The sequence below is a fragment of the Mirounga leonina genome, unplaced genomic scaffold, assembly GCF_011800145.1.
Source record: "Mirounga leonina isolate KUSES-001 unplaced genomic scaffold, KU_Mleo_1.0 Mir_176, whole genome shotgun sequence".
NCBI lineage: Eukaryota > Metazoa > Chordata > Mammalia > Carnivora > Phocidae > Mirounga > Mirounga leonina.
In genome coordinates this window covers 9,763,974-9,791,730 of record NW_023270454.1, presented here as the reverse complement: position 1 = coordinate 9,791,730, position 27,757 = coordinate 9,763,974, and the positions used below count along the sequence as shown (strand labels likewise).

The 27,757-nt window shown below is 41.2% G+C and overlaps 1 protein-coding gene across 2 annotated transcripts in view; it reads right to left on the bottom strand.

Annotated features, from left to right (window-relative positions):
• MSRA (methionine sulfoxide reductase A) overlaps nt 1-27,757 on the bottom strand; it is a 431,046-nt gene that overhangs the window by 252,066 nt on the left and 151,223 nt on the right. For both annotated transcript variants that reach the window (XM_035022659.1, XM_035022657.1), the window contains exon 2: nt 7,547-7,615. In XM_035022659.1, the coding sequence (XP_034878550.1) occupies nt 7,547-7,615 (69 nt within the window). The remainder of the gene's footprint in view (nt 1-7,546; nt 7,616-27,757) is intronic.

Below are 27,757 nucleotides of genomic sequence, written 5' to 3'. Positions count from 1 at the left end.
CAACAGTGACTATTCTTAATGCCACTAAACCATACACTTAAAAATGGTTAAAATGGCAAATTTTTATTATGTATATTCTATCACAAGTTTTAAAAATTGAAACCAACCATACGACTAACTGATCTTCACAATGCTACTAGAAAATATAGAGCCAAATTTGTGGCCAACTTTTAAAATTATATTATGACGTGCACTATTTGTATATTTCATTTCTCATATTTTTCTTTGGTCTAACATTTACCTAATTCTAATGTATGCTATTTTGCCATGTCTTGTATCCATTTTAATTTTCCTTTATTTTATTTTTTAACAAGGCCCAAGGTAAATGGTTGGGAGGAGTAAGAGCAAGAGAGAATATTCCGCTTTATATTATCTGCAACATGGGGTTCAGTATTTTTCTTAAAAATGCTAGTTGAGTTAAATCCAATAATTACCTCTAGTTTTTGTCATTCTCCGTATCTACACTTCTCTTCTAAAGAAGCTAATTCACAGAGAAGCAGTAGATATATAATTGTTTCTCTTGCACATCCTATTGAGCATTTTTTCTCTGTAGAGATTTAAGAAATTACCGCCATATTTGTAAAATAAAATTATATAAATCTTCATTTTCAAAACTTTTAAAAAAGTTGGTCAATTGGATAGTCACTGTATACTAGTGATAACAGTGAAATAATCAGCCACAACTGATCAACTCAATAGTTGAGGCCAAAAGAGAAATCCTGGCACTTTTTGAGAGCTCTGTATTGATTCACAAGGAAGCAACCAGTCTCATTTAGACGCATGATGAGAAAGGCGTAATAGAAAGTTTAACAAGAGCTGGTCGGTACTGGGCCAACATTAGATTAGTTCTCCACTAATGCAATCGGTTATCCTTCAAAATCCCTGAGTCACAGGACTCATCAGGTATTATGCAGGAGAGATTATAGATTAAATGGAACTAACTAATGTTGCAGTCAATTGCCTGGGGCCTGGATCCACAGAGTACTCTGACTGGGGAGCCCAGGTGGCCCCCAGGGGAGCACCTCACCAGCTGTGGCGGAGGGGGGGAGAGCTTATTTTCTGGTTCTTACATGCATTCCAAATGGTTGAGGTTGGTGGATACATGATTATCAAACATTATTGGATTTGGATTTACTCTTTTCTACAATCAGTTCAGTTCCATTCTCTAAGCACAGAAATCCCCACCCACACTCCAGCTTCCATCTTCTAAATATATCCCCCCCTCCACCCTCCCCACCCCAGGATACCCTCTCAGACTCCACACCTGTGCTCTTCTGGACCAGACCCGGTGGACTGCACCATTCTAAGCAATGCCTTACAATCCAAATGGGATTTTCAGCTAGGTCTCTTCACCCTTCCCTATATTATCTGACCTCTCCATGCTCAAAAAGAAAATATAAATCGAGACCGTCACGCACATGAAAAAGACACATAAAATAAAATATATCGTAAAATATGTCCCTAAATGCCCAATTATTGTCCCTCAAAGGTGCTTCAGATTATGTGGGAGGAAGGCCTATTTTTGTTTCCCCAAGTGCCTCATCACTTAAGAAGTTTGCACCAGTTAGCGGCCTGCTGTTCTAACAGTCTTGTGAATTTAGATTGTTTAGTTAATTATAAACACATTTCAAAGTCATTCTTTCTGGCCTTTTTCCTAGAATGAGTGGCTGCCACTCCACAGCTCACAGAATGGTCTTCAGTGGTTTTCAGTCAAGGTTCAGAGAGAAATATGCCACACCGGGATTTGATTATTTACCAACATAATGTTGGATTCGAGCCAACGAGACACCAATGTATTTTCCCTTGAAGTCTGACATATTGCCTGCTGCTTTCAACGCTGTTTTCTTGGCTAGCAGACAAAATAACTGTGGCTCCTTCAAAATTCACCTCCAGTTGAAGTCGGGGGGGGGGGGGATGTCTTACGATTGGTTCATCTTACAGCACCGATCTCATTCTCCTTTGGGTGCTGAAGGTGAGGCCCCTGGACCGGGGAGCATCTGTGGGCCTGTGCCAGCCACGGGCCCCTGCTCCGGAATCAGCCCTTCCACACACCTATTGGAGAAACAGTCTGGAGAATGCTTGGCACCCCGGCTATAAACAGAGATTTGCAACAAGGTCATCGGCACATTTTCGTGATGTCTTGGATTGTCTTTTGCTCCCTCTCATTTGAGAAGCCTTAAGAGAACCTGACAAAGAAAACATGTTTCGCAAGGGTTTGAGATCACAGAGACATTGCTGTCAGGCTATTGGGAGCCTAAAAACCCACCCTAAGAATTCATGGAGACCCTTCTGCTGTTGTCACTGGTATCAAATCCTGTACGTTAAGATTCTTCGCTGCAGAACCTTACCTTGCAGCAAACAGCTTTGGTGTGGGTTTCTAAATGATAGGATCAAAGGGTTTCTTGTTAGAAGTAATTCTTTTTTTTTTTTTTTTTAAAGATTTTATTTATTTATTCTTGAGAGACAGAGAGAGAGAGAGAGAGAGAGAGGCAGAGGGAGAAGCAGGCTCCCAAGGAGCAGGGAGCCCGATGTGGGACTCGATCCCAGGACCCTGGGATCATGACCTGAGCCGAAGGTAGACGCTTAACCATCTGAGCCACCCAGGCGCCCTTGTTAGAAGTAATTCTTTCAAAAAGGTTTAACATTCTTAAATAAAGCAAATGTTCACTAAGAAGAAAGGCTCTTAAAGGCTGTTTAGTCCATTTCTCAATTGGTTAGGAATGACCACTCTATCATTTAAATACCTCTAGTGATGGAATGCTCATTCACCCTGTATCACTGCACACCAGTACTACAATATTAAAATTGCAAGGGCATAATCAGATCAATAATCCATCTCTTACTAAAGAGCTATGAGCCAGGTTTTATAAATTTGAATTAACTTTTAATTTCAAGTCATTCAGAAAGAATATAACAATATTTATTGAGGAAAATCTTGCAAGTTAGTAGAGCTACTGGTGTTGATACTATATTATATATAATGTAAGTCTAGTCTACCACATTGTAATTTTTTTCATTTGTTTACTTCATTTAATATATCTATGTTCACTATTTTTTTAAAAGATTTTATTTATTTATTTGACAGAGATAGAGAGAGGGAGAGCATAAGCAGGGGGAGTGGCAGGCAGAGGGAGAGGGAGAAGCAGACTCCCCGCTGAGGAAGGAGCCCGACGTGGGGCTAGATCCCAGGACCCAGGGATCATGACCTGAGCTGAGGGCAGATGCTTAACCAACCAAGCCACCCAGGCATCCCAAAAACTGTATTTCATTTATTTAAAAAAATTGTACTAAAAATCTTCCCAAATTCACAAATCTTCCCTACACCCAACTTCTCTGTATTTTCCTCAATTTTTTTTATTTTTTATTTTTTTTGAAAAAAAAAATTTATTTTATTTTGAAATGAGAAATCTTCTTGACTATGGAGTATTTTTAATAAGATGAAAAAAGTTGTTCTGGGTTTAAAAACAACCACCACAGGGTGCCTGGGTGGCTCAGTTGTTAAGCATCTGCCTTCAGCTCAGGTCATGATCTCAGGGTCCTGGGATCGAGCCCCACATCAGGCTCCCTGCTCCAAGGGAAGCCTGCTTCTCCCTCTCCCACTCCCCCTGTTTGTGTTCCCTCTCTCGCTGTCTCTTTCTCTCTGTGTCAAATAAATAAATAAAATCTTTAAAAAAAAACCACCACGGAGAGGCTGGAGCCTGTGCTCTCTGCGTGGATGGAGTGGCTCACTGCCAAGGGGATGTTATTTTCATTAAGTTACTGAGAGCCGGAGAGAACCTTTCTAAGGCAGGCACAGCATGCTGGCAAATGTAATGTGGATGTCCTCATGCCTGAGAAAGCATTACCACCACTTGACCAGACTTCTTTCATCTTTGGGTGCCTCAGTTTCTCTGTCTCTAACAGAGCACAATAATGCCCACTTCACAGGGCTGTTGTGGGATTAAAGGGATGATAGCCATAGGGCACTCTCAGCCACCAGGAACAAAGACATTAAGTAATTGCAAAATGTTTGGTTCTGCTCCTCCAGCTTGTGGAAAAAGGGCTCCCACTGACTTGAAAGAGAGCATCATACACAGACGAGGAGAAGCCCACTGGGTGAGCAGAGCCTATTACCTTCATCATCATTGTCCTAAAGTGCAGAGGACAGAAAGAGCAACAAAGAAGCTTAGGAACTGTGGCCACACAAAAACAAGACAAGGACTAACAAATGGGCCATGAAAGAAAATCTGAAAAAATGAACATCTTAGCTTAAAAATAATCTGTGAAGGGTGCCTGGGTGGCTCAGTTGGTTAAGCAACTGCCTTTGGCTCGGGTCATGATTCTGGAGTCCCAGGATCGAGTCCCACAACAGGCTCCCTGCTCAGCAGGGAGTCTGCTTCTCCCTCTGACCCTCCTCCCTCTCATGCTCTCTGTCTCTCATTCTCTCTCTCGCAAATAAAATCTTAAAAAAAAAAAAAAAAATTTTTTTTTTTAAAGTTTAAAAAAATAAAAATAATAATAATAATCTGTGAAGATTATATACCAGAAATGAAGGAACCACCTATCTATTCTTTGGTTACTTGATAGAATGACGCACTCATGTGTTTTTCACAGTGGAGTGTGCCCTGTCCTCACACTCCACTTCCTTACATTATCCACTGTCAATGCCTAATGGCAGTTCAATGACCACTTTAGAAGTGGATTAAATTTAAAAGTTCCTATGTAGACAGCATTCTGCAAAGTACATTCAAATGACTAACCAATAGATAATAAAATTGAAACTGGTAATACTATTTGGTCATAAGACATTAAGACTTAGAAGGCTGAAGAATGAGTTGGGACAAGTAGAACATGCCATTGGTGCTTTGGTGAACTCAAAGTCAAGCAGGTGTAAGACATTCTCCTGTACATTAATTTATGCTACTAACATCAAATGGGTAAAAACAATAAATAGTAGGAGATGTCATTCCAATAGTATTTTCCCAGCAAAAGCTGTATCTTAAGAGTCCTTCAGAGCACTCTGGGAATACATAGAAATTCACAAATCAGTTTGCTAAATTGACTTGGCTGGAAAGCATGCTTTCGTGCATGGATCCAGCCAAAAGGCATTTCTGCATCTACCAGACTTGCCCCATGGCTCCTTCAACCAGGGCTAAAAGTCAGGTGACATCATAAAAAGACTGTGGGCTTCAGGGTCAGTTAGACCTGGATTCAAATTCTCCCTCCACCATATCACTGGCTGAGTGGCTTCGGGTAAGTCACAGGAGCTCTCTGAGAAGAGGATTACATGCTCCTACCAGCCTCTCGAGGGGCCAGGAGGATTAGGTGTCCAACATACGTCAAAGAGCCAAGTGCTATATGCTTGGTTTAACCTTTTCACTCGAGCTATAAACAACCTGGAATGAGAGAAGGCCACCCCCAAAACCATCTGCTGCCTCTCTCCACTGCAGGCCAGGAGGACAATATAAAATGAGACCAGTTTTTAAAACATTAATATAAAATTCTGGCACATACTTAACCCAAATAGGGGCCTTAATTTAAGCGTGTGTAAGAGCCAAACCGCAGTTCTCATAATGTAAAAATTCTTAGATGTCCAAAGATATTCTATTTTTACGATCAGTGTAACTCTGCACTTGTAGAAATTGTACACAATCCTCCTCTTTTAAAAGCCACACACCTTGGCCATTCATAGTGGGTTTCCAGGGGACTGCCTGCCACCAGATGAGCATTAGGTCTTGAATATATGAGATGCCGAAGCAAAGGGAACAGGTCTCAGAGCACTCTGTCAGCCCTCTGGTTCTACAGGTGACAAAACCAAAGCTTGGAGAGAGGAACGTGCTAGTCCAAAGCCAAACGATGAAGGCCATGGGTTAGGACTTTTAGGAAAGCCACTATAAACCAAAACCGTGACAAATAATAACAATAATCTCATCACGGAGCTTTATTCACTGATATTTCCGATTCTCTGGCATCATTGCCTGCCTGGTGCTCAGTCTGTCCTTTGGGAAGGAAGCTTTCCTCCAATAGCACAACAGAGGGAAACCTGCTAAGATGGGGCAGTCTCATTTTATATTTCCCAACAAGAGAGGGAACTGAGTTTCTAACATGTCTGGGGATGAAAAATCTGAAAGACAAAAAAAAAAAAAAAGAATCATCAAAGTAACCCTTTGAGGACCAATGTGACATCTGCTGTCCCCTGGGAACAGTCCTAAACCCACAATGCCAGTAAAACAGCATCATTGAACGTAAGTCCTCAGAGGAGAGTTAACAAATCAAATATTTTGCACACATTTTTAGATTGTCCATTATGCTTTTTGCTACAAAAATCAAATTCTCCATTTACATTTCTGAGCATAATAATTTCTAACCACTGATCACTGTATTTTAAAAGGTGATAGCCCATACAGAGCAAGATTTACAAACACCCAGGCAGAATTAGCTCCCTGTTTCATAACTCCGCAACTGTTGTTAATCATCATTGATTACTAATTCTGGTTCCATCTCTGTGAATAAATTAATGCTTTATCCTGAATAGGCTAATTTAGAGATGGGTCATCCTGAGGCTAATTTCCATCTCAAAGACACCTCCATGCTTAAAGCAGTTTTACATCAAAAGCCCTTGTAGGAGACCATCATCAAGATCAGGGTAGAAAGGAAGCTAGAGGATGGCATAAAGTCAGGGGGATTTCAGGGTTTTAGAATGGGACAGATCATAAAACCCTTCTAAAGGCTGAGGGGAAGGATCCAAAAGCTACGAGAAAATGAAAATCCAGAGGACAGAGAGATTGATGAAGGATGGGCCCTGGGGGCCCCAGGGCCTTGCTAGAGGGAAGGGGGGAGAGGGGGGCTAAAAGGAAGAGGAAGCTGGAAGAAAAGGGAAAGAGGAGGGGAAGGGAGAGAGAAGGGGTAGAAGGCAGGCAAAGAAAGTGCCAGGTGTAGAGACATTTTGAAGGAAGTTTAGGTGACATTAAATATGGAGGTCAGGAGCCATGAATTAAAAAGGACCTTGTCACTGAAAGGTTTGGAATCTAACAGAGAAGTTCTGCTCAACCACATAATTGTATATTGTAAATATATGCTCAGAGATTAAATTTTATTCTGTTTAAGACATTTTAACCGATTTTTTTCTAAGGAATATGCTGAATTCATAATGGAAGAGAAAGATTATTCGATTAGATTGATTTTTGTGGAATAACAACTCAAAACTCCTTGAACCCCAGCCTTTGACAAAATTACATATCCGTGTGGAGGGGGGGAACCCTTCTAGGGAAGAAAAACTCAAACTGTAAATTATCAGGTTAATTCACAGTGTGGACGAAAGAAATAGCAAATACACAGTTTGATATTTGGTTTGCAAAGTGAGAAAAGAAAGCATATTAAATTCTATAGAATAAGCTTTTCTGATCCCAGAAATACTAAGAACTCGATAGGTTTTTTTGGCTCCAATGACTTGTAAATATCTAGAAGAGCCCAGATTTTGAAGCCCTGAGGACACTTGCTAAAACTCAGAAATTTGGCACTAGTCTTTGCACGCAATTTGGGTTTTCTTTCAGAGTTGATATCTTACCAAATACAGCCATCTGTGTTCCCTCTGGGAAAGGTTCAACTGTTCTATTGCCATTGACATGATGTTTGGCTAGAAAAAAAAAAAAGAGGGAGAGAAGGAAAGAAAGAAATACAAGTTAAGTGTAAAGTTCCACACACATACTAACACATGTCATTAAATGTGTCAAAGAGTCTATTTCTCATTTTTAGTTAAAAATGGCACCAAAGCTTACCCTTTTAAGAGAGTTTCAATTATTTTGTTTTTAATCTCAGTAACTGAAGAGCCTCGAGATGGTCTAGTTCAAGCGCATGGTTTTACAAATGAGGGTGCCAAGGCTTGAGCTTGTGCAGAGCCGTATGGCTGGTGGGGGCAGAGCCAGCCCAGCCCCAAAGCTCCTGACTCCTGGCCAGAGGGGCCCCACAGCACCAGGCCAGCCCCTGAAGAAGAAGGGAAACTTGGGGTTCCAGGGTGAACTGGGGAGGCTTCCTCGGAAGACTCCTGATGATCAGAATATTGACCCCATCGATGAAGTGAGCCACAAGGACAGCAGGGTAACACTGGGGCCAATTTTTCAAAAAACAGAACAGCAGAACACATCATTTCACTACAATTCAAATACTGTTTCCAGGAACCACAGACACTTGCCTTCTTAAGTACCAGATGGATATTCCAGGGTTTCTTCCTACTCTTCATCCACCCTGGTTCCCTCCACCAACACCCTTCCCACTCTGGACATATTAAGGACTTGGAAATAAAAGGTGACCAGATTATGGTTTTCCGGCATTACCTTGTTCGCATAATCCCTCAAACTGCAGTCAGATAGAGCATAGCTGAGTATGATCCATCTAGGAGTACTTGAATAATACCCTTAGCAATTCTTGAATATAAGCATTTATGTTGAAAATACATAAGCATGGCTCAAAAACCTTGGCGCTGGGCGCCTGGGTGGCTCAGTTGGTTAAGCGACTGCCTTCGGCTCAGGTCATGATCCTGGAGTCCCGGGATCGAGTCCCGCTTCTCCCTCTGACCCTCCCCCCTCTCATGTGCTCTCTCCCATTCTCTCGGTCTCAAATAAATAAATAAAATCTTTAAAAAAAAAAAAACCTTGGCGCTGCATCAGACAGCACATATATTTTGGTTCCCTGGGTCCCATTCGATTTATGGAGCACTGGCAAAGGCCTCAGCACGGCAGTCAGGCTCTCTGGGGGCTGGTGAGAGGATGACACAGTTCCTGCCCTCGTGGAAAGTACAATTACCTTCAAGAGGTAAAAATGTCAAACTTCACCAGAAAGCTTACAATTATGTGCCAAGCCCTGGAATGGGGATGAAAGGTACTGTCAAGAGTTCACAGCAGAGGAAGAGCAAGCTGGGAAGTGAGAGCCTGGAGGAAGTGCTACCAGCACAGAGTCTTGAAGGAGAGGCAGGGTTTGGAAAGGCAGAGAGTGAGGTAGCAACTTGAATGAGAGCCACAAGTCTGATGTGACCGAGGCATCATCCAGGGCCAGAATAGAGTCTAGTCTGGGCATAGCAGAGGTGATATGTTGAGAAGCAGTGGCCATGAAGGACAGATTGGTAGGCACGGACCAGGTCGTGGAAAGTCTTAAGAACCCCACCCAAACCCAGAGGAATCCCAGGCAGCCTCTCCAGCACACTGCAAGTCTTTTAGAACCTGAAGGCTTATGAGGCTTAGTCAAGTTTGGACACCCTCTTCAGGATACCATCAATTCAGAGGCTCTCACTGGTTCTTCAGTGATGTTGGCACTAACCTAGGAACAGAAAACCTGGAGGAAGGGAAGAGAACAGCCCAGGTCCCAGGTGGCCATGGGACCTTGTCAAGCACTCATTAATAGGGTTAGAACCATTGGTTGCTGAATCCAAAGAAACATCATGAGTCTTGACGTGGAGGTCACAGTTCTGTTCTACAGTCAGCACCCCACAGCCCCTGCCTGTGGTTCTAAAAATGTTTGTCTTTACAAATATCAAGAGTTGTAAATCCATTCAATCTTTGACCCACTAATCCCACTCAGAGAATTCAAACTAAGGAATAATACAAGAGGGGAAAAAAAAAGGTGATACATATAACAGTATTTATTACTTATAATAATGAAATTTTAAAACCAATTGAATATCCAAAAGTATTAATGTTGCTTAGAAAATTATAATTCATGATTTATCAAAAGCATGTACTATTATACAACATATTTTAAATAGAGCATTTGAAAGATATATAAAAATGTGAAAAAATATTTGGGATAATGGTAAGTGAAACAATCCTATTACAACACCGGATGTAGATTATAATGACAACTAATTAAAATATGAATGCTTATAGGAAAAGAGAAATGTTTCTCTGGGAGAGAAACATACAAAAAGGAAAACAACTAGGGAGATTATGCAAGATATTTACCTTTATTAATTTCCTTTGGGATTGTTAGATTCTTATTTTCTAAATGAAAATATGTTTGTTCAGATTTTTCAGAATCAACAAAATTATGGATTAAGAAATTTTTTCCCACAGTACTTGATTTCCCAGGACAATCCATCAAGGTTTATTTATAGCCCAGCCGAAACACTACACATTTACCATGAAAAGTGTAGCCTATTTGACACCTCCTCTCAGACAGCTCAAAAGATGACCTTCCACTCCAAACATGGCCCTCTACCAGCATCCCCACCTCTGGGAACAGGACTGTTGTCCTATCCTTTCTAGGCATCCTTGCCCATTCTTGAGCCCTCACAACCCACACCTAATCTATCACCAAATCTAGCTAGTTTTACCTTCCAGACATCCAAATCCCTCCACTTCTTCCCTTCACCATCAAATCATTGTGGCCTCTATTGTGGCTTCTTTGCCTGGACTCCTATAAATGCCTCTAGGTCATCTATGTCCCCTCTCCAATTCACTCTTCCCAGTGCAGTCACAATTACCTTTCAAAAAGAAAGACAAACTCATTGTATGACACAAACTCCCCAATTTCCTCCCCCACCTTCTATGGCTTCCCACTGCTCTTAGGCTAAATTCAAAACTCTAATGTGGCTTTCAAGGACCCATGTGGTCTGATCACCTCTGTCCCTCATTCCCTCTACTACCGTTGCTTTCTTGGAACCAATGACCTTCTACAGTGCTCACCAGAGCTGCACCTTACACTTAGTCATTACCTGGACAAGCAGACTATAAGCACAGGGAGGGCAGGGCTTGTAGCTCCTTTGGGTCACCATTTTGATAATTCTAGCCCAAAGAGGGATAATGCATAGGTGTTCAATAAATAGCTGTTAAATTAATGACAGAAGAGGGCGCCTGGGTGGCTCAGTTGGTTAAGCGACTGCCCTTCGGCTCAGGTCATGATCCTGGAGTCCCGGGATTGAGTCCCACATCGGGCTCCCGGCTCAGCGGGGAGCCTGCTTCTCCCTCTGACCCTCCCCCCTCTCATGTGCTCTCTCTCTCTCTCAAATAAATAAAAAATCTTTAAAAAAAAAAAATTAATGACAGAAGACATAAACAGTACTAAAAAGTCTCTCTTCAGCCATTATGAAAGATATATTATTTGATACACTAAAGACATCTCTCTCTTTATATGTACATATGTCCCTGACGCAAAAACAATCACTGAAAATGGCCACTCAAAAGTAGTTTCCCCAGCCAGGTGGCCCAGAGACCAAGGAACTCCTCTCTGTTCCTCTCCATAAATGCCTGCCCCTCTTCCCGTCCAATTCACCTCTCATCTGAGAAGGTGGCAATGCCAGAGGGGAAGGAAAGACTAGAAATGCTACCTGAACTGGAGAGGAAGGAGGAAGTTCATATGCACTCTTTCCTCAGTGCTAAGGTTCCCCTGGACCCTGTCTTATCTTTTATTCTAGAGCCCGAGGCCCAAGGATAACAGGATCTATAAACTTGATTTTGCATTTTCTTCTGAACTGCAGCTGAGTCAGCTCCTGGACAGCAAAGACAGAGCATTAGCCAAGAAGAGATAGCACAGTGTCGGCTGCTAAGGACATGGGCCATAGAGCAAGACTGCCTTGACTTTGAACCTTAGCTCTCCCACCTCCTAGCTATAGGAATGTGGCTTGGTCATTTAACTTCTTTGTGCCTCAGTTTCTTCATTTGTACGAGTTTCTTCATTTGTACCTACCTTGTGGGCTGCTTTAAGAATTAAATTAGTTAATATATGTAAAGCACTTAGAACAGTACCTGGGACATAGCAAACACCTCTTAACTGCTAGACTAGAGTTATCCTCTATGTGTGAACTTTATTTTTCACAACAAGATCTGAGTCAGGAATGACAAGTACATGACACATGATATACCTCTCCTCCACTTCCATGCTCATGGCAGACACCACTAATCAACCACAGCATACTTTCTTGGTTCCCTAATGGGACCACAAAATCTTTTCTCAACCTAGCACCCTACAGAGTCTCTTACTATTTAGATATACATGCATATGTGGCAAAACTGTTTTGTCATTCCTGGTCTAAGTGAATAAAACAGAAAGATGGACAAGAAAAGAAGCCATTTTCCTTCTCGTTTCTACATGATAAATTGCAATTAAAAAAAAAAAAAAGATCCTTTGAAAACCCCCAAAACTCTATATATAGCTTTAGGGATAAAACAGGGGGAAATCTAAGTGCTCCTTTCCATTTCATGATGCAAGAATGGTGAGTTCTTAAAAACCAAGCGATGGCAGTTCTACTCCTAGAAACCAAGGCTTAGCTTCCGAGGGCACTTTCCTATTGAAACTCTGCTGAGGCAAGTATTTGGGAGCCAAAGAACCAGAGATCCTTTAAATACATTAGGTAGGTCATTAAGATTGGCGGGGGGGGAGAGGGGTGGGCTCATTTGGGAACCTAATGAGCATTTATAAATTTTTTTTTCAAAATTGGTGGCACATGTCACCCCAGAAACAATCAAACTGACTAAACAGAAAAGTCGTTCATTGATTGGATACTAACTATTGATTACCAGCAGAGCATGAAATGGAGACAGGAGAGGGTAACTGACAGGGACATCTGTTGCTCAGCCACAGCAGGGTGAATGCCTCCAATCTGGCTGGACGGGGAGCTATCCCTGCCCCCACTCCTCGGGGGCACGTTCCAAAGCCACATGCTCCAGGAGGACAACCTCTGCTGATGGCCATGACGTGTCCTCAGTCAAGGGTATATGGGGACAAGGAATAGATTTTCATTTATCTTAAAAGCCCAGTGCTTGTGGAGCAGTGAGGTTAATTAGTGCAAGATTGGGTCAAAGTCAACTATCAGAGAGATGTTGAAGGGGATTCGGGGGACATGTTTAAAAGCTTTAGAAGATGATACGGACACTGGTTTTTTTTTTTCTTTTGTATTGTGAATATCTAATGCACTTCAAACTTTATGACTGTTTTCTTCCTTGAAAATAATGCAATGAAACTGTTCAATAATATAACTGCAACAATACAAATTCAGACATAAACCGACCAGTGATTAGCTCCATGTCCTGTGTTCAAACAGAGAAAGAGCTAAAACGCATATCTTCTGGGTGAGGGGAGAGAGGGGTGATGAGACAGGTAAATGGCAGGGAAATGAGGGACTGGAGGGTGGGCCTGCAAACTCTCACTATTCTCCTGTAGGGCCAATCTCCTCCAGTCTAGGTGACTATGCCAACACTACCAAATTCGAGACTCCAGGAACTGTGTTGTCGCTAACCTGGGAGTCTTGCTCAGCTACTAGACCCAGAACCATCCCAGGACTGGAACAGCCTTGTGTCAGACTAAAGCCTCAGAGCTACGGGTCAGTTAACAGTGCAAGCTCCTCCCAGTCACGCTTTTAACCCTGCAAAAACTCAACCCATACTTCTCAAGTGTTATTATCAATTATTCATGCTGCTACAAAACTTACTGGTGGTGATTACCTTCAGTCTGGGGCTGGAGTAAAAGTACCTTTATTTCATTCATATGGTAAAAAAATCTGTCAAAAATCTGTCAAGCCCCAAAACAAAATATGGTCTCACATTCCCTCTCATTGTCTGTTTTTTCATGGCTCTTTTTTTTTTAAATTTATTTATTTGAGAGAGAGAGAGAGAGAGAGCACATGAAAGGAGGAGGGTCAGAGGGAGAAGCAGACTCCCTGCTGAGCAGGGAGCCCGATGTGGGACTCGATCCTGGGACTCCAGGATCATGACCTGAGCCGAAGGCAGTCGCTTAACCAACTGAGCCACCCAGGCGCCCCCATGGCTCTTTCTCCAGGCCGCAAATTCCTGGGGTCTCAAGGTACAAGTCAGACTGGAACTAAGCAGGGTTCATATTTGACTCCCAAGCCCTAGCTTTGGACCAGCCTCTCCTGTCTCCAGCAGAGGGGCCCTGGATCATACTGACCAAGCATTCTGGGCCCTGGTCCTGCCAAGATGCCCTCTATAGCATTTTCAGGATGATCTGATGACTGTGAGCATGGATTTGTAAAGAAAGAGGAGTCAGAGTCCTGAGGATGTACCTGTCACCCAGTCCCTGAAATATGGGACAGGTGCACTAGGAAAAGAGAGGTAATGATGCTTCTAGTCACCTATGCCCAGAGGCACTGTGGGTCTATATTGTTCCTATACACTGTGGTCCTTTACATAATTTGCTATAATTTTTGGCTGTGGTATTTTAAGGTGAAAGTCAACCTAGAGTGTGTTTTGCCCCCAACAGTGCACTCTGAATGTGAGGAGGGAAAGACTGGGAAGTTACATGGCAGTGGGCAAGTTGCTGGGACACTGCTCAGCCTGAGGGCCACCCTCTGCTCTCCACCCAGCCTGCATCCAAAGAAGTCCGAGTCCTTCTTACTGACTGGTGAGGTGCGTGCTAGAGGCAGATGGAATTTGTGGCCAAGAGAGGCTAGCAAGGAGTCCCCGGTAAAGGCAATGGTGGAAATGAGACAAAAGTCCCCAACTGCTGTGGGCAAAGAGGGGGACTTTCCTCTCAAATCTCAAGGAGGAGGGTAAGGCCAGCCCTCACTGTCTTCCTCACGTGGTGACCAACACTATATATAAGTGGGAGCTGTCCTAAAAACAAAGGATAAGCTACACAAAAAGCAGAAGAAATCAGATGGAACAATTTAAGATTGTAGCTCTAAGAAAAAAATTCATGTATAATTCAGGATTTTATCCTCATGTCCTGACCGCTGTCCCTCCCATTAAATCCCATCCACCAGCACCCTTCGCCCTTCTCCCTTGGCTCCATGTGCAGCAAACCTAAGCTGCATGTTGATGATATGATACTTTATGTGGAAAACCGAAAAGACTCCACCCCAAAACTGCTAGAACTCATACAGGAATCCAGTAAAGTGGCAGGATATAAAATCAATGCACAGAAAGCAGTGGCATTCCTATACACCAACAACAAGACAGAAAAAGAGAAATTAAGAAGTCGATCCCATTTACAATTGCACCCAAAACCATAAGATACCTGGGAATAAATCTAACCAAAGAGGCAAAGAATCTGTACTCAGAAAACTATAGAATACTCACGAAAGAAATTGCGGAAGACACAAAGAAATGGAAAAACATTCCATGCTCATGGATTGGAAGAACAAATATTGTGAAGATGTCAAGGCTACCTAGAGCAATCTACACATTCAATGCAATCCCCATCAAAATACCATCAACTTTTTTCAAAGAAATGGAACAAATAATCCTAAAATTTGTATGGAACCAGAAAAGACGTCAAATAGCCAGAGGAATGTTGAAAAAAAAAAGCAAAGCTGGCGGCATCACAATTCCGGACTTCAAGCTCTATTACAAAGCTGTCATCATCAAGACAGTATGGTACTGACACAAAAACAGACACATAGATCAACGGAACAGAATAGAGAGCCCAGAAATGGACCCTCAACTCTATGGCCAACTAATCTTCGACAAAGCAGGAAAGAATGTCCAATGGAACAAAGACAGTCTCTTCAACAAATGGTGTTGGGAAAATTGGACAGCCACATGCAGAAGAATGAAACTGGACCATTTCCTTACACCACACACAAAAATAGACTCCAAATGGTTGAAAGACCTAAATGTGAGATAGGAGTCCATCAACATCCTAAAGGAGAACACAGGCAGCAACCTCTTCGACCTCAGCCGCAGCAACTTCTTCCTAGAAACATCGCCAAAGGCAAGGGAAGCAAGGGCAAAAATGAACTATTGGAACTTCATCAAGATAAAAAGCTTTTGCACAGCAAAAGAAACAGTCAACAAAACCCAGACAACTGACAGAATGGGAGAAGATATTTGCAAATGACATATCAGATAAAGGGCTAGTATCCAAAATCTATAAAGAACTTACCAAACTCAACACCCAAAGAACAAATGATCCAATCAAGAAAGGGCAAAAGACATGAACAGACATTTTTCCAAAGAAGACATCCAAATGGCCAACAGACACATGAAAAAGTGTTCAACATCGCTCAGCATCAGGGAAATCCAAATCAAAACCTCAATGAGATACCACTTCACACCAGTCAGAATGGCTAAAATTAACAAGTCAGGAAACAACAGATGTTGGCGGGGATGCAGAGAAAGGGGAACCCTCCTACACTGTTGGTGGGAATGCAAGCTGGTGCAGCCACTCTGGAAAACAGTATGGAGGTTCCTCAGAAAGTTGAAAATAGAGCTGCCCTACGACCCAGCAATTGCACTACTGGGTATTTACCCTAAAGATACAAATGTAGGGATCTGAAGGGGTACATGCACCCCGATGTTTATAGCAGCAATGTCCACAATAGCCAAACTATGGAAAGAGCCAAGATGTCCATCAACAGATGAATGGATAAAGAAGATGTGGTATATATATACAATGGAAAATTATGCAGCCATCAAAAGGAATGAAATCTTGCCATTTGCAATGACGTGGATGGAACTGGAGGGTATTATGCCGAACAAAATAAGTCAATCAGAGAAAGACATATATCATATGATTTCACTGATATGAGGAATTCTTAATCTCAAGAAACAAACTGAGGGTTGCTGGAGTGGTGGGGGGTGAAAGGGATAGGGTGGCTGGGCATGTGCTATGGTGAGCGCTGTGAATTGTGTAAGACTGTTGAATCACAGACCTGTACCTCTGAAACAAATCATACATTATATGTTAAAAAAAAAAAAAAAAAGAAGAGAGTAGGAAGTGAGAAATGAAGGGGGGGAATCGGTGGGGGAGACGAACCATGAGAGACTACGGACTCTGAGAAACAAACTGAGGGTTCTAGAGGGGAGGGGGGTGGGGGGATGGGTTAGCCTGGTGATGGGTATTAAAGAGGGCATGTACTGAATGGAGCACTGGGTGTTATACGCAAACAGTGAATCATGGAACACTACATCAAAAACTAATGATGTAATGTATGGTGATTAACATAACATAATAAAATAAAAATAAATAAATAAATAAACCTATTATTCTGCACACACACACACACAAAAAAACCTAAGCTGCATCTCTTGGCGGGTAAAGGAGCCAACGCCCCAGCTCGGGCAGCCCCTGCATCTCCCAGGGTCCCTTGGCAAAAGCCCCAACTTCACAATGTCAGAGCAGAATGGGGCAGAACAAGGCAGGGTCCAACCTGTTCCTGAACCCCAGCCTACAGAGTAACACATCTTGCTGAAGCATAAGCCAAATACCCATGGGTGTGTTCTTTTGCTCATACCCACTGGCAATTACATCTTGAGTGCTTAGTGTGTGCCAGATACTAGGTGTTGTGGGAGCAAAGATAAATTTCATAGCTCCTACACTAAGAATCTCTATTTAACCAACAAACTTGTTGAGAGAACCCAAAGGGAAGACTTCCAGTTGAAAGAGTGAGGCAATGAGGATAGGAATGTGGTTTAAGAAGAGTAAGGCATTCCACAAGCATGGGACATTTTTATTTTTCATGATGTTCCTGCTGTGTTTTCTGAGATCTGCTCAGCGCACAGGACCACGAGTGGGACTACAAACCCAGAACACACCACATGCACATACCCTCAGACACAAGCCCTGTTCTGGTCCTCAGAAAAACTGGTCCAGAATGATCCTACTATGTTCCTGTATTCCCCAAGGCCACAGGATTTCCCTGGAGAGTGAAGGAAAATGAACACAGAGGGATCCACAACTACAATGCGGGAGGCAAGCCAGGGGCCCCAGAAACCAACATCATGCACCCCAAGCAGGCTTCCACAATTTTGTACAAGACAGCCATCCCACTGCCAGAGAGAAAGAACAGGCATCACACATAAAAAATTCTAAATATATAAAGAACAAATAAATATATGAGTAGATGCTCAACCACATGAGATACCATTTCTAATTCATGAAAGTGGCAAAATTTACAAATCAGTGGTAGTTCCAATGAATGTGTAGGGACATGGACCTTCTCATACACTACTCGTGGAAGTGAGAATTCAATACAATAGAATAGAACACAATGTATTTGGAAAGCAATCTGGCAATATGCATCAAGAGCATCAAAGGCTTTTAGATCCTTGACCTAGTAATTCCAAGTGTAGGTACCTACCTTAAGAAATCAGAACTCAGCCAAAGGTTTCCAAAGATGCTTACAATAGAATAGTTTATAATAGTGAGAAACTATAAGCAACCTAAATGACCCAACAAAAGGGAGATAACGAAGTAGATTATTGCAAGGTCCTAAGGTGGAATATTGCAGAGTAGTTTTAAAAGGATGGTCATAAATGGGTTTTGTTTTTTTTTTTATTTTTTATGGCATCAGGAACTAGGAATAAGATAGAGTTAAAAGGGAAAAAAGCAAGATACAAAAAAAAGGATCCTACTCAATTAAGAACAAAGGCACAGAAAAATGGCCAGAAGGAAACAGGGTACAAAGGTAAATGTGGCTGCCTCTGTATGCTGAATTGTGGCTGATTTTTCTTCCATCTTTATGCTTTTATTTACTTCCAGATTTTTCTTGAGCAAATATTTCTTTGATAATCAGTAAACTACAAAAAGTAGAAAAAAACTAAAAGGCAAACTTGACATAGAAGAAATCTAGATCCGGTCAGGTCTATTTTCAAGTTATAAAAATCTAAATGTTTTCTTTGGGTAGGTAGAGCAAGAAGAGAAAGCCTAAAAACTCTCTTAAATGAAAATAACCAATGAGCAAATTATTTCCGGATTAATCACTTAAGGCCTCATCAAAGGGCCCTTTCCTTTGTAGTTTTAAGTACCCTGAACTCTCTGGCTTGCTCCTTGAGACACTCCCCCCTAAGTGATGAGCACCGGAGCTGTCCTGGGCCTTTTAGACTAACCCAAATCAGCTGTATCATAGGCCTGGAAGATCCTCTCTGATGAGGGCCATCTCGGACATTGTTCCTTACTTGGGTAGGGCTCGTGAGCTAGTGAACCACAGGTAGGCATGTGAGGGAAGGGGGAATAAAGGTCAACAGAGGGACTTGGGGGCATATCTGACCCAGTGAGTCAAGGCACAGGGATCCACATTCTGCCCCAATAACATCACTGTTCAGAAAACAACTACTGAACACTCGTTATATGCTAGGCACTGGGTTTATTGTCGGCAACACAAAAATAGTAAGACAATGTCTGCCTTCTCTTCATCCTTCACAGACCACCAACCAGCCCACTTCTTAGGGCTGCTGATCAGGTTTACCTACACGAAGTTTCTGTAGTAGCAGCACTGCCTACAGCTCTTAACACATCCTGTTACCCCACTACTATCAGACTAGGGTGAGTTCCCACGCTACATGATCCCAGTAAAGCATTCCATCATTGTTCATTCCATTTTGATTTCTATAATGCTGTTATTAGTCACATTTAAGAACCACATCTAACTTGGGCATCTGATATCCATATAATATTAATTGATGGAAAATTTCCACCTGACTTTTATAAAAACTTCCCCGCCCCCTCTTAACACACCCAATTCCTAATAACTACCAAAATCAGATAATCTTGAGAAGAGCATTTCCATTTAAAATAAGGTTAGCTTAAGGATTAAAATCTATACATCATCCTGATGAATGTGACATCTCTGTGAATATGTGTTGAAAGCCGTTGTACCGAACAATGTGTAAACCACAATAATTTTCTTTTCTTCTAAAGTACATGCTTCCTATTGATCCTAAAACACATTTTGGATTTGTAAGATGGATGTTAAAAACATAACTTTAAAGGGGCACACAGAAATCATGCTTTTTAGTATTATTTTAAAAACGTTGCCCTTCGGAAGACTCAGAGGGGACCCTGGCTCCCCTCGCTTGCCTCGCTTTGGTCCCTCATAGATGAAGCAAAATTATCTACTATTTCCCCAGCATTTGTCAGTGTCAATTCTGCCACATGAAAATAATCGATACTGTGCAGAGTATCTAAGTCCTGTGAATGTAATTAAGGCATGACACCACAGAGAGGTTTTCTCAACCCATGCTAGAGTGCTAGTATCACTTTGGAATCTAACTGGATGCCTCTAATTCCATTAAGTCGGCTTCTACAAATGGTTCTGTACACCACATGGAAATGCAGCAGCCACAGCATGCAGCAGGCCTTCTTTCTTCCTCCTTGTGAACATGTCAGCAGCCTTCAGCAGGAAGCGCATTGCCCCTCCATGGCATATAGCCTGCCTGGAGGTTGCATGAGGCACCGTCAGCTGTCAGTCAGCCAATGGGCAGGAACGGTCCAGTCCCTCCCCCTTCACTCAGCCCCCACCCCCTCTGACAGTGATAAATGATAGGGCCCTCTGCTCGACTGAGCCTGACAGGCCCAGACCTCCCCTTGCAATCTGTTCCAGACCAACACCAACCTTTCCTCTCAACATTCCCCATCAGCACCACAAAAACTCCTGCTACAGGGTAAGGTCAGATCCGTTTGCTGGCTTGCTGCTGCTCTTTCACGAAAAGGAATTATGACTTTATTTCTAAATGGAAGCTCCTAATCAAAAATGGAATATGTTGGTATGAACCTTACAAGAACCTTGTCTCAACTCTCTTCTCACATTAAAAATGAAGGAGATATAGCTAAATATGGGACTTTAAGAAGAAAGAGGAAGAGTCAGAGATAGAAACATAAATGTCAATTTAGCTTCCATTAAAATCAATAAGCTTTCCACTTATTAAATTATTATCTGTTGTTGGGGGTAAGGAGAAGGAGACAAAAGATTCTAAGGGGAATAAAATATTGATTAAAGAGACAGAACATTAACACTGCACATTAACGAGATTCATTAGAGATTAGCTTCTATAATACATCGTGCTCATGTACAAAGTCATTTCAGGATTGTTTGTACAAAGATTGCACCAACTTTTGCATAAAATAATCTATGCAGTGGAATAATATGCACCCATTATAAAGAATGAGACAACTCTAGGGGCTCCTGGGTGGCTCAGTCATTAAGTGTCTGCCTTCGGCTCAGGTCATGATCTCGGGGTCCTCGGGCTCTCTGCTCAGCGGGAAGCCTGCTTCTCCCTCTCCCACTCCCCCTGCTTGTGTTCCCTCCCTCACTGTCTCTCTCTGTCAAATAAATAAATAAATAATCTTAAAAAAAAAAAAGAATGAGACAACTCTATAAGTATAGACATGGATCTACAAGATACACAATTAATTGGGGGGGAATCAACGAGCAGGATAATGTGTATAATGGACTACAATTTATTTTTTTCAACATTCTGTCTTTACATTTTGAACTTTTGTCCATGTGATGTAATACATTTTCAAAAATAGAAATAAAAAAGTATTTTAAATGTGTCCAGTCTTTGCTACCCAGTGATTACCCCTGCAACCCAACGGCCTCTTCCAAGGGCAGAGGGCCACACTGAGACACAAGGTGGCCAGTGGCGGGCAAGCAGCCCCTGAGAGTGGATCAGCCTGATGCTTACATTTTATCTAGGCCCGGGACAAATGCCAAAGACCATCTCACCTGAATCTCAGCAGAACTGATGGCAACAAGCTTTAAAATTCTCAGTAGTTTACAGCATCCTAAAAGGCCTCAAGATAGAGATAACATTCCATTTCCTCCCTAAAATTGATCAGCATTCTCTAAAGCAATATGTTAGTTGTCCTCTTTTTAAGGGGGAAAGGATTTGAAGAGGATCAATCATTTCAAACTTTGAATGAAGTTTAAATATTATTTACTTAAAAATAAAAAGTGTTTCCAGATTTACCTATTTTTTTAAGAGGAGAGAGAGAGGAGAGAAAGGGAAGGAGAAACTGAGGGAAGGAGGGAGGAAGGGAAGGAGAAAGACCTTTGCCTTTCTGGAATTTGACACATATTTTAATCATTTCTCTGTCCCTCTTGCCTCTCATCCTGTTTCTCCTTTCCTTGTAATTTTCCTCCACAATAGAAGATAAGAGTATTTTTAAATCTATTTTAGATTTACTGAATAGAGATTATGCTCACCATTCCTAATTTTAAAAGTGGTTGAAACATTTTATATTTCCCTCAAAAAAGATAAATGAAGTCTTTACTATGAAGTCTTCAACTGATTTTCAATAAGTCAGTGAAGTTTTTTTTAATCCAGCTCTTATTAGAGAAACAGCACATGTAACTCATCTACTCTGAAAATTTCACTTAAGGATCTGTCATTCTGAGAGAGCAGTCTTGGTCACATGGCTGATTAAGGGAAACTGGATGACCCAGTACATATTCATATTAAGAAACATGGCAAACACAATCTTCAACTGCAGTTCTACAGAAAGGCATTTTATGACTTTTTTAATACTTGCCTCCCATGAAAGAGTAATGCAAAACTGAACATCTTAACTCAGGGGAGTTAAGTGGAGATAGGGATGGCTCTTAAAACATGACTTTGCTCATCTGACTTAATAAAGGGATAGAGATTTAGAGGTGGCAATGCAAAGCCTAGTTATCTTCCTTAAATATATGCTCAAGCAGACCCTTGGATATTCAAGTGATGGGTTGATTTCTAGATGAATTCCCTAATGATTGACGGGAGCAATGCCGAATAAAATGAGAGCCATGTCTGAAAATATCAAGTATGTGGGAGGCCAAGGCAAGCAGCCTTCCACTGGACCCACTCAGAGGCCCGAATGGCATTTCTCTCAGGTGGAAGGCCATCAGCTTCTATATAGATATAGGCTAAAGGGGGTGTAAGAAGGCCAAAACCAGTTCCTGTGTACTAAATCTGATCAAGTGTTTTTGGAAATACCTGATTAAGACTCTAGAATCCTACAAAAGGAGAAGATAACTATGGCCTGGCATAACTCAACTATAAAGGGACTTCAGTGCAGGCCCTGCAGGAAATCTGAATGAGAGTGAAATTATGTCTTCATAGGTCTGCCAGGCTCTTAACTGCTAAGAGTGAATTATAGTAATCTCTATTTTCTGTCACTTTATCTCCCCAAAATGCTGATAGCTCAAAATGTAAACTATGGTGGGAAAGGTAGCTGAGAGGACCTAGTGAAATACAAGCAAGTTTCCAACTTAAAAATGAGTCACATTTCAAAAGCGTGTTCATAAGATGGACAGCTGGGATATAGAATCCATTTTCTCATGAACATGCTGCTATAAATGGTGGTGAGCTAGCCCACAAGGGCCTACTCAGCCTATAATGAGTCTCAGAACTCTCTTAGGAGTCTAACCACCATTTATGGGATACTGCCTCAATGTGAAAATATACTCTACCTTCTACCCTACAAATATCAAGAACACTTTCATACTGGTCAAGTTGGTTACAGGCTACAAATAGGGAAAACATTCTCCTACTTTCCCAAGCTGCCCAACTACTAACTTAATCATAGAAAGAAATCTACACTTTGTGGAGATGGAAAGGACATTTTCTCCCAAGGAGAAGGAGACAAAAATCCCTTGTTGCACAAAAATCCCTTGTTGCACAAGAATCACCTTCAAATGCAAGGTACCTCTTAGATGCAGCAGTCTCATTTCAGATAAAAATGTAAAGCTGGGTAGTTTTTTTGTTTTGTTTTTTTGTTGTTTTTTTTTAAGATTTTTATTTATTTATTTAACAGAGATAGAGAGAGAGCACAAGTAGGCAGAGCGGCAGACAGAGGAAGAGGGAGAAGCAGGCTCTCCGCCGAGCAGGGAACCCGATGTGGGGCTCGATCCCAGGACCCTGGGATCATGACCTGAGCTGAAGGCAGCTGCTTAACCGACTGAGCCACTCAGGTGCCCCAAAGCTGGGTAGTTTTCACTCAAGGCCTCCTGCAGGCTGGAATCAAAGTGTTGGCTCGGGCTGCAGTCTCATCTGAAGACTCAGCTGGGGCAGGACTGTTCTTAAGCTCATTTGCATGCAGGCCTCAGTGAGCTTGAGAGCAGATTGCCCCCATCTCCCACCCCTGCCCTGGTTGGGCCTTCAGAAGATGCAGCACAGCTGACATATTGATTGCAACCTCATGAGAGACCCTGGTCCAGAGGCACCCAGCTAAGCCACACCCATATTCCTGAGCCAAAGAAACTGTGAGATAATTAATGATTGTTCTTTTAAGCTGCTAAGTTTGGGGATAATTCATTATGTAGCAGTAGATAACTAATACACTAAACATGTTCTAATAAAGGAAAAATAATGTAATTTTTAGCAATTGACAACTAATAACGTAAACCAGGAAATAAAACCATCTTTCATAGAGCTGTTTTCTACAGAAAAAAAGATATTTCCAGTAGCTGCTTTACAAATTAACTCCTGGAAATGTGATCCATTTCTAAGTTGGAGACTATCTCTATGTAATTTTTTTTTTTTTTAAAGATTTTATTTATTTGACAGAGAGAGACACAGCGAGAGAGGGAACACAAGCAGGGGGAGTGGGAGAGGGAGAAGCAGGCTTCCCGCGGAGCAGGGAGCCCGATGCGGGGCTCGATCCCAGGACCCTGTGATCATGACCTGAGCCGAAGGCAGACGCTTAACGACTGAGCCACCCAGGCGCCCCTATCTCTGTGTAATTTATTTTCTCCACAACTTTATTCCCTAGTGTGCTGGGATTGCTAAAATAGGCATTCCTGAACTACTAAAGCCTAGGAATAGTGTATAAAATATCAGAGTAAGGCTTTTAGCACTTCTGAAATAATTCTGGTAATTTTTATTCATTTGCATTATCCAGAGGATTGTTAGTTGCTTTTCCTGCTGTTTTGTTTGGGGAAGTTATATCTCTGCCTCATAGGGCTTATGAAAACAATGAAGAAAAATGTTTTTCCAAAATTCCCAGGAAAGCTAAATTTAAATTCATGCCAAAGGCCCTAACTGCAATGGAGAAAATGCTCTGTATTTTGATGGGGTTTTGTTTGGTTGGTTGAGTTTGGGCGCTTTTTTCTTTGACTACATGGAAGTAAGAAGAAGGCTAGATTATTTCGATTCACAGTGGTACCTATAAGAAATACAGTTTTTCCCTTTTTCTGTGGGAATAAAAATCAAATCTAAAAATCAAAATTGTTGCTGATATTAAACTAGGTTTTTTACTAGCCTGGATACTTCATCCATAGCAGCTTAAGATCACAGTACCTCTATTCTAAGCAGAAAAACAGTAAGATCCTATTATATCCTGTGCTTACTGTGCCTCAAGAAATTCTAAACAACTCTGCCAACAACCATGAGACACTGGAAGAGTCAAGCTGGAATTGATCACTTCAGTGGTGTAGGAAAACATATTCCTGGCTCATTATTTGCTGAATATCAGTTCTTGCAGAAATATCACTCTTCACACTCTGGTCTTCCCTGCCTTCACTTTAGTTAAATCCCAGGTTAAAACACATGGGGAGGAGTGTGAGTGAGGAAAGAAGAAAAAGTACCAGTTAAATATATAGCAATGTCTCCTATAAAATCCATAGATCACCAAAGTCTCAACCCAAATAGTTCCTGTGCAGAAGTCTGGATCCAATCAGGAGATAGAAACCATATAGTAGGTTAAACAGGGGAAGTCTAACATAAAGAATATTAACTATGATTAAAAAGCAACTACACAATCTAAGGAAATGCTCTATGGTACGCTAGGGCTGAGGTTACCCAAGGAAGGACAGACTTGCACAGATTCAAACTTCACTGGAGAAGTTGCAGTTAAACCATTGGGTAGCAGAGAAGTTCATTGGTTTGGCCAGACCAGAGCTGGAGATGCTAAGCAAGCAAAAGGCCACTTTCCAGAATGCAGGCAATCAGAAACCAATGGCGTGAGTATGCAGTGAAGGTCCAGACATCCCAAGAGGCCTTTAGAGTGTCTGCAGCGACTCTAAGAGCACATGGACAGTGCAGGAGCTCCGGTTTCCTTGTCAAGAGAAATGCAGGAAACTTACAACCAGGCCAAGGCTGTTAAGACACACAGGGACTCAAGTTCTGGGCCAGTGGCTGTGACAGGCTCTGCCAGAGGTCCTCACACCCATACAATCAATGCTGGCCCATACCAAAAATGGCAGGAGAGACTCTTCCTCTCACAAAGTCTCCACAGTGCCTTCTACTGAGAAAGCTTAACACCATGCTCACATTAAAAGAAAAATACTAAAGAAATTCCTGTGTTTATCACAGAGCATATTCAGAATAATGTATTCAGAGTTGAGAGGCAATAAGTCAATAACATACTTTGTAAGACACAAACTACAAAAATTGATAAAAGAAATAGAAAAATCTGAATAGAAAATCTGAAGTAGAACACTTTGGGCTCATTCCCTGGGAAATGCTAGATACATTAAATTTTGAAGGAATCCATAAATTCCTTCAAAAAATAAAGGAGGAGAGAATTTTTCCCAGCTCATTTTATGAGACCAGCATTACCATGATAACAAAACCAGACAAAGACAGAAGAAAACTATAGACAAATCCTCCTTATGAACACAAAAATCCTTTAATAAATATTAAATACAGGAATATATTTTAAAGGTATAATAATGATAGTCAAGTGGGGTTAATCCATGGAATTAAAAATTGTTTCAACATTCAAAAAATGTAATCAGTGTAATTTATCATACTAACTGACTAAAAAAGAAGAAAATATATGATCAGCTCAACAGCTGCTAAAAAAACATTTGACAGAATTTAGCACCAATTCATGATTTTTTTTAAATTCTCAGTAAACTACAAAGAGAATTTGATAATGAGTATCTACCAAAATCCTAGAGCTAGCATATAAAAAGGAAAGACAAGGAAAAATTACCTTTATATGTAAATGACATTATTGTGAAAATAAAAAATCCTAAGGAATTTATCAAGAAGTTATTTGTATCAATAAGCTTATCAAGATCACAGACTTACTAGGTCAATATACAAAAATAAGCTCTATTTCTATATAGTTGCAACAAATAAAAGGAAACTGAAAAAATATTTAAGTTATTTGTAATAACATCAAATAACATGAAATACTTAGGGAGATGTTTTAAAAATATGTATAAAACCTGTAGCCTGAAAACATTAGTGAGAAAATTTTAAAATATCTAAATAAACAGAGAGATATATACCATGTTCATATATTAGAAGACTTAAGATGTCAATTCTCCCCCAAATAAATCTAGAGTTTAAAATAATGCAGATAAAAACCCCAAGAAGTTGATTCTAAAATTTACATAGAAAATCAAAAGACTTAAAATAGCCAAAACGAGATCTGTACACTGGAAATTTTAAGACATTGATGAAAGAAATCTAAAAGACACAAATAAAAAGATATTCCATGCTTATGGAGTAGAAAAATTAATATTATTATGTTCATATAACGCAAAGAAATCTACAGATTCAATGCAATCCCTATCAAAACTCCAAAGGCATTTTCACAGAAGTGGAATAAACAATCCTAAAATTTGTATGGAACCACAAAAGACCCCCAGATAGCCAAAGCAATCTTGAGAAAGAAGAACAAAGCCAGAAGCATCATACTTCCTGATTTCAAATTATATTACAAAGCTACAGCAATCAAAACAGTATGGTATTGACATAAAAACAAGTGCACAGAAAAACGGAACAGAATAGAGAGCCTAGAAATCAACCCACACAGATGCCTGGGTGGCTCAGTCAGTTAAGCATCTGACTCTTGATTTTGGCTCATGTCATGATCTCAGAGTCATGAGATCGAGCACCACATCAGGCTCTATGCTCAGCTTAAGATTCTCTCTCTACCTCTCCCTCTGCCCCTCTCCCACCTCCACTCTCACTCTCTCTCTCTCTCAGAAAGGGAGGGGAGGAGGAGGAGAGGGAGGGAAGGAGGAAAGAAGGAAAGAAGGAAGGAAGGAACCCACACAAAGATGGACAAATAATTTACAATAAAGGAGTCCTTAAAGGTTAAAGGATAGTCTCTTCAATAAATAGTGCTGGAAAACTGGACAGCCACATGCAAGAGAATAAAACTAGACCCCTACCTA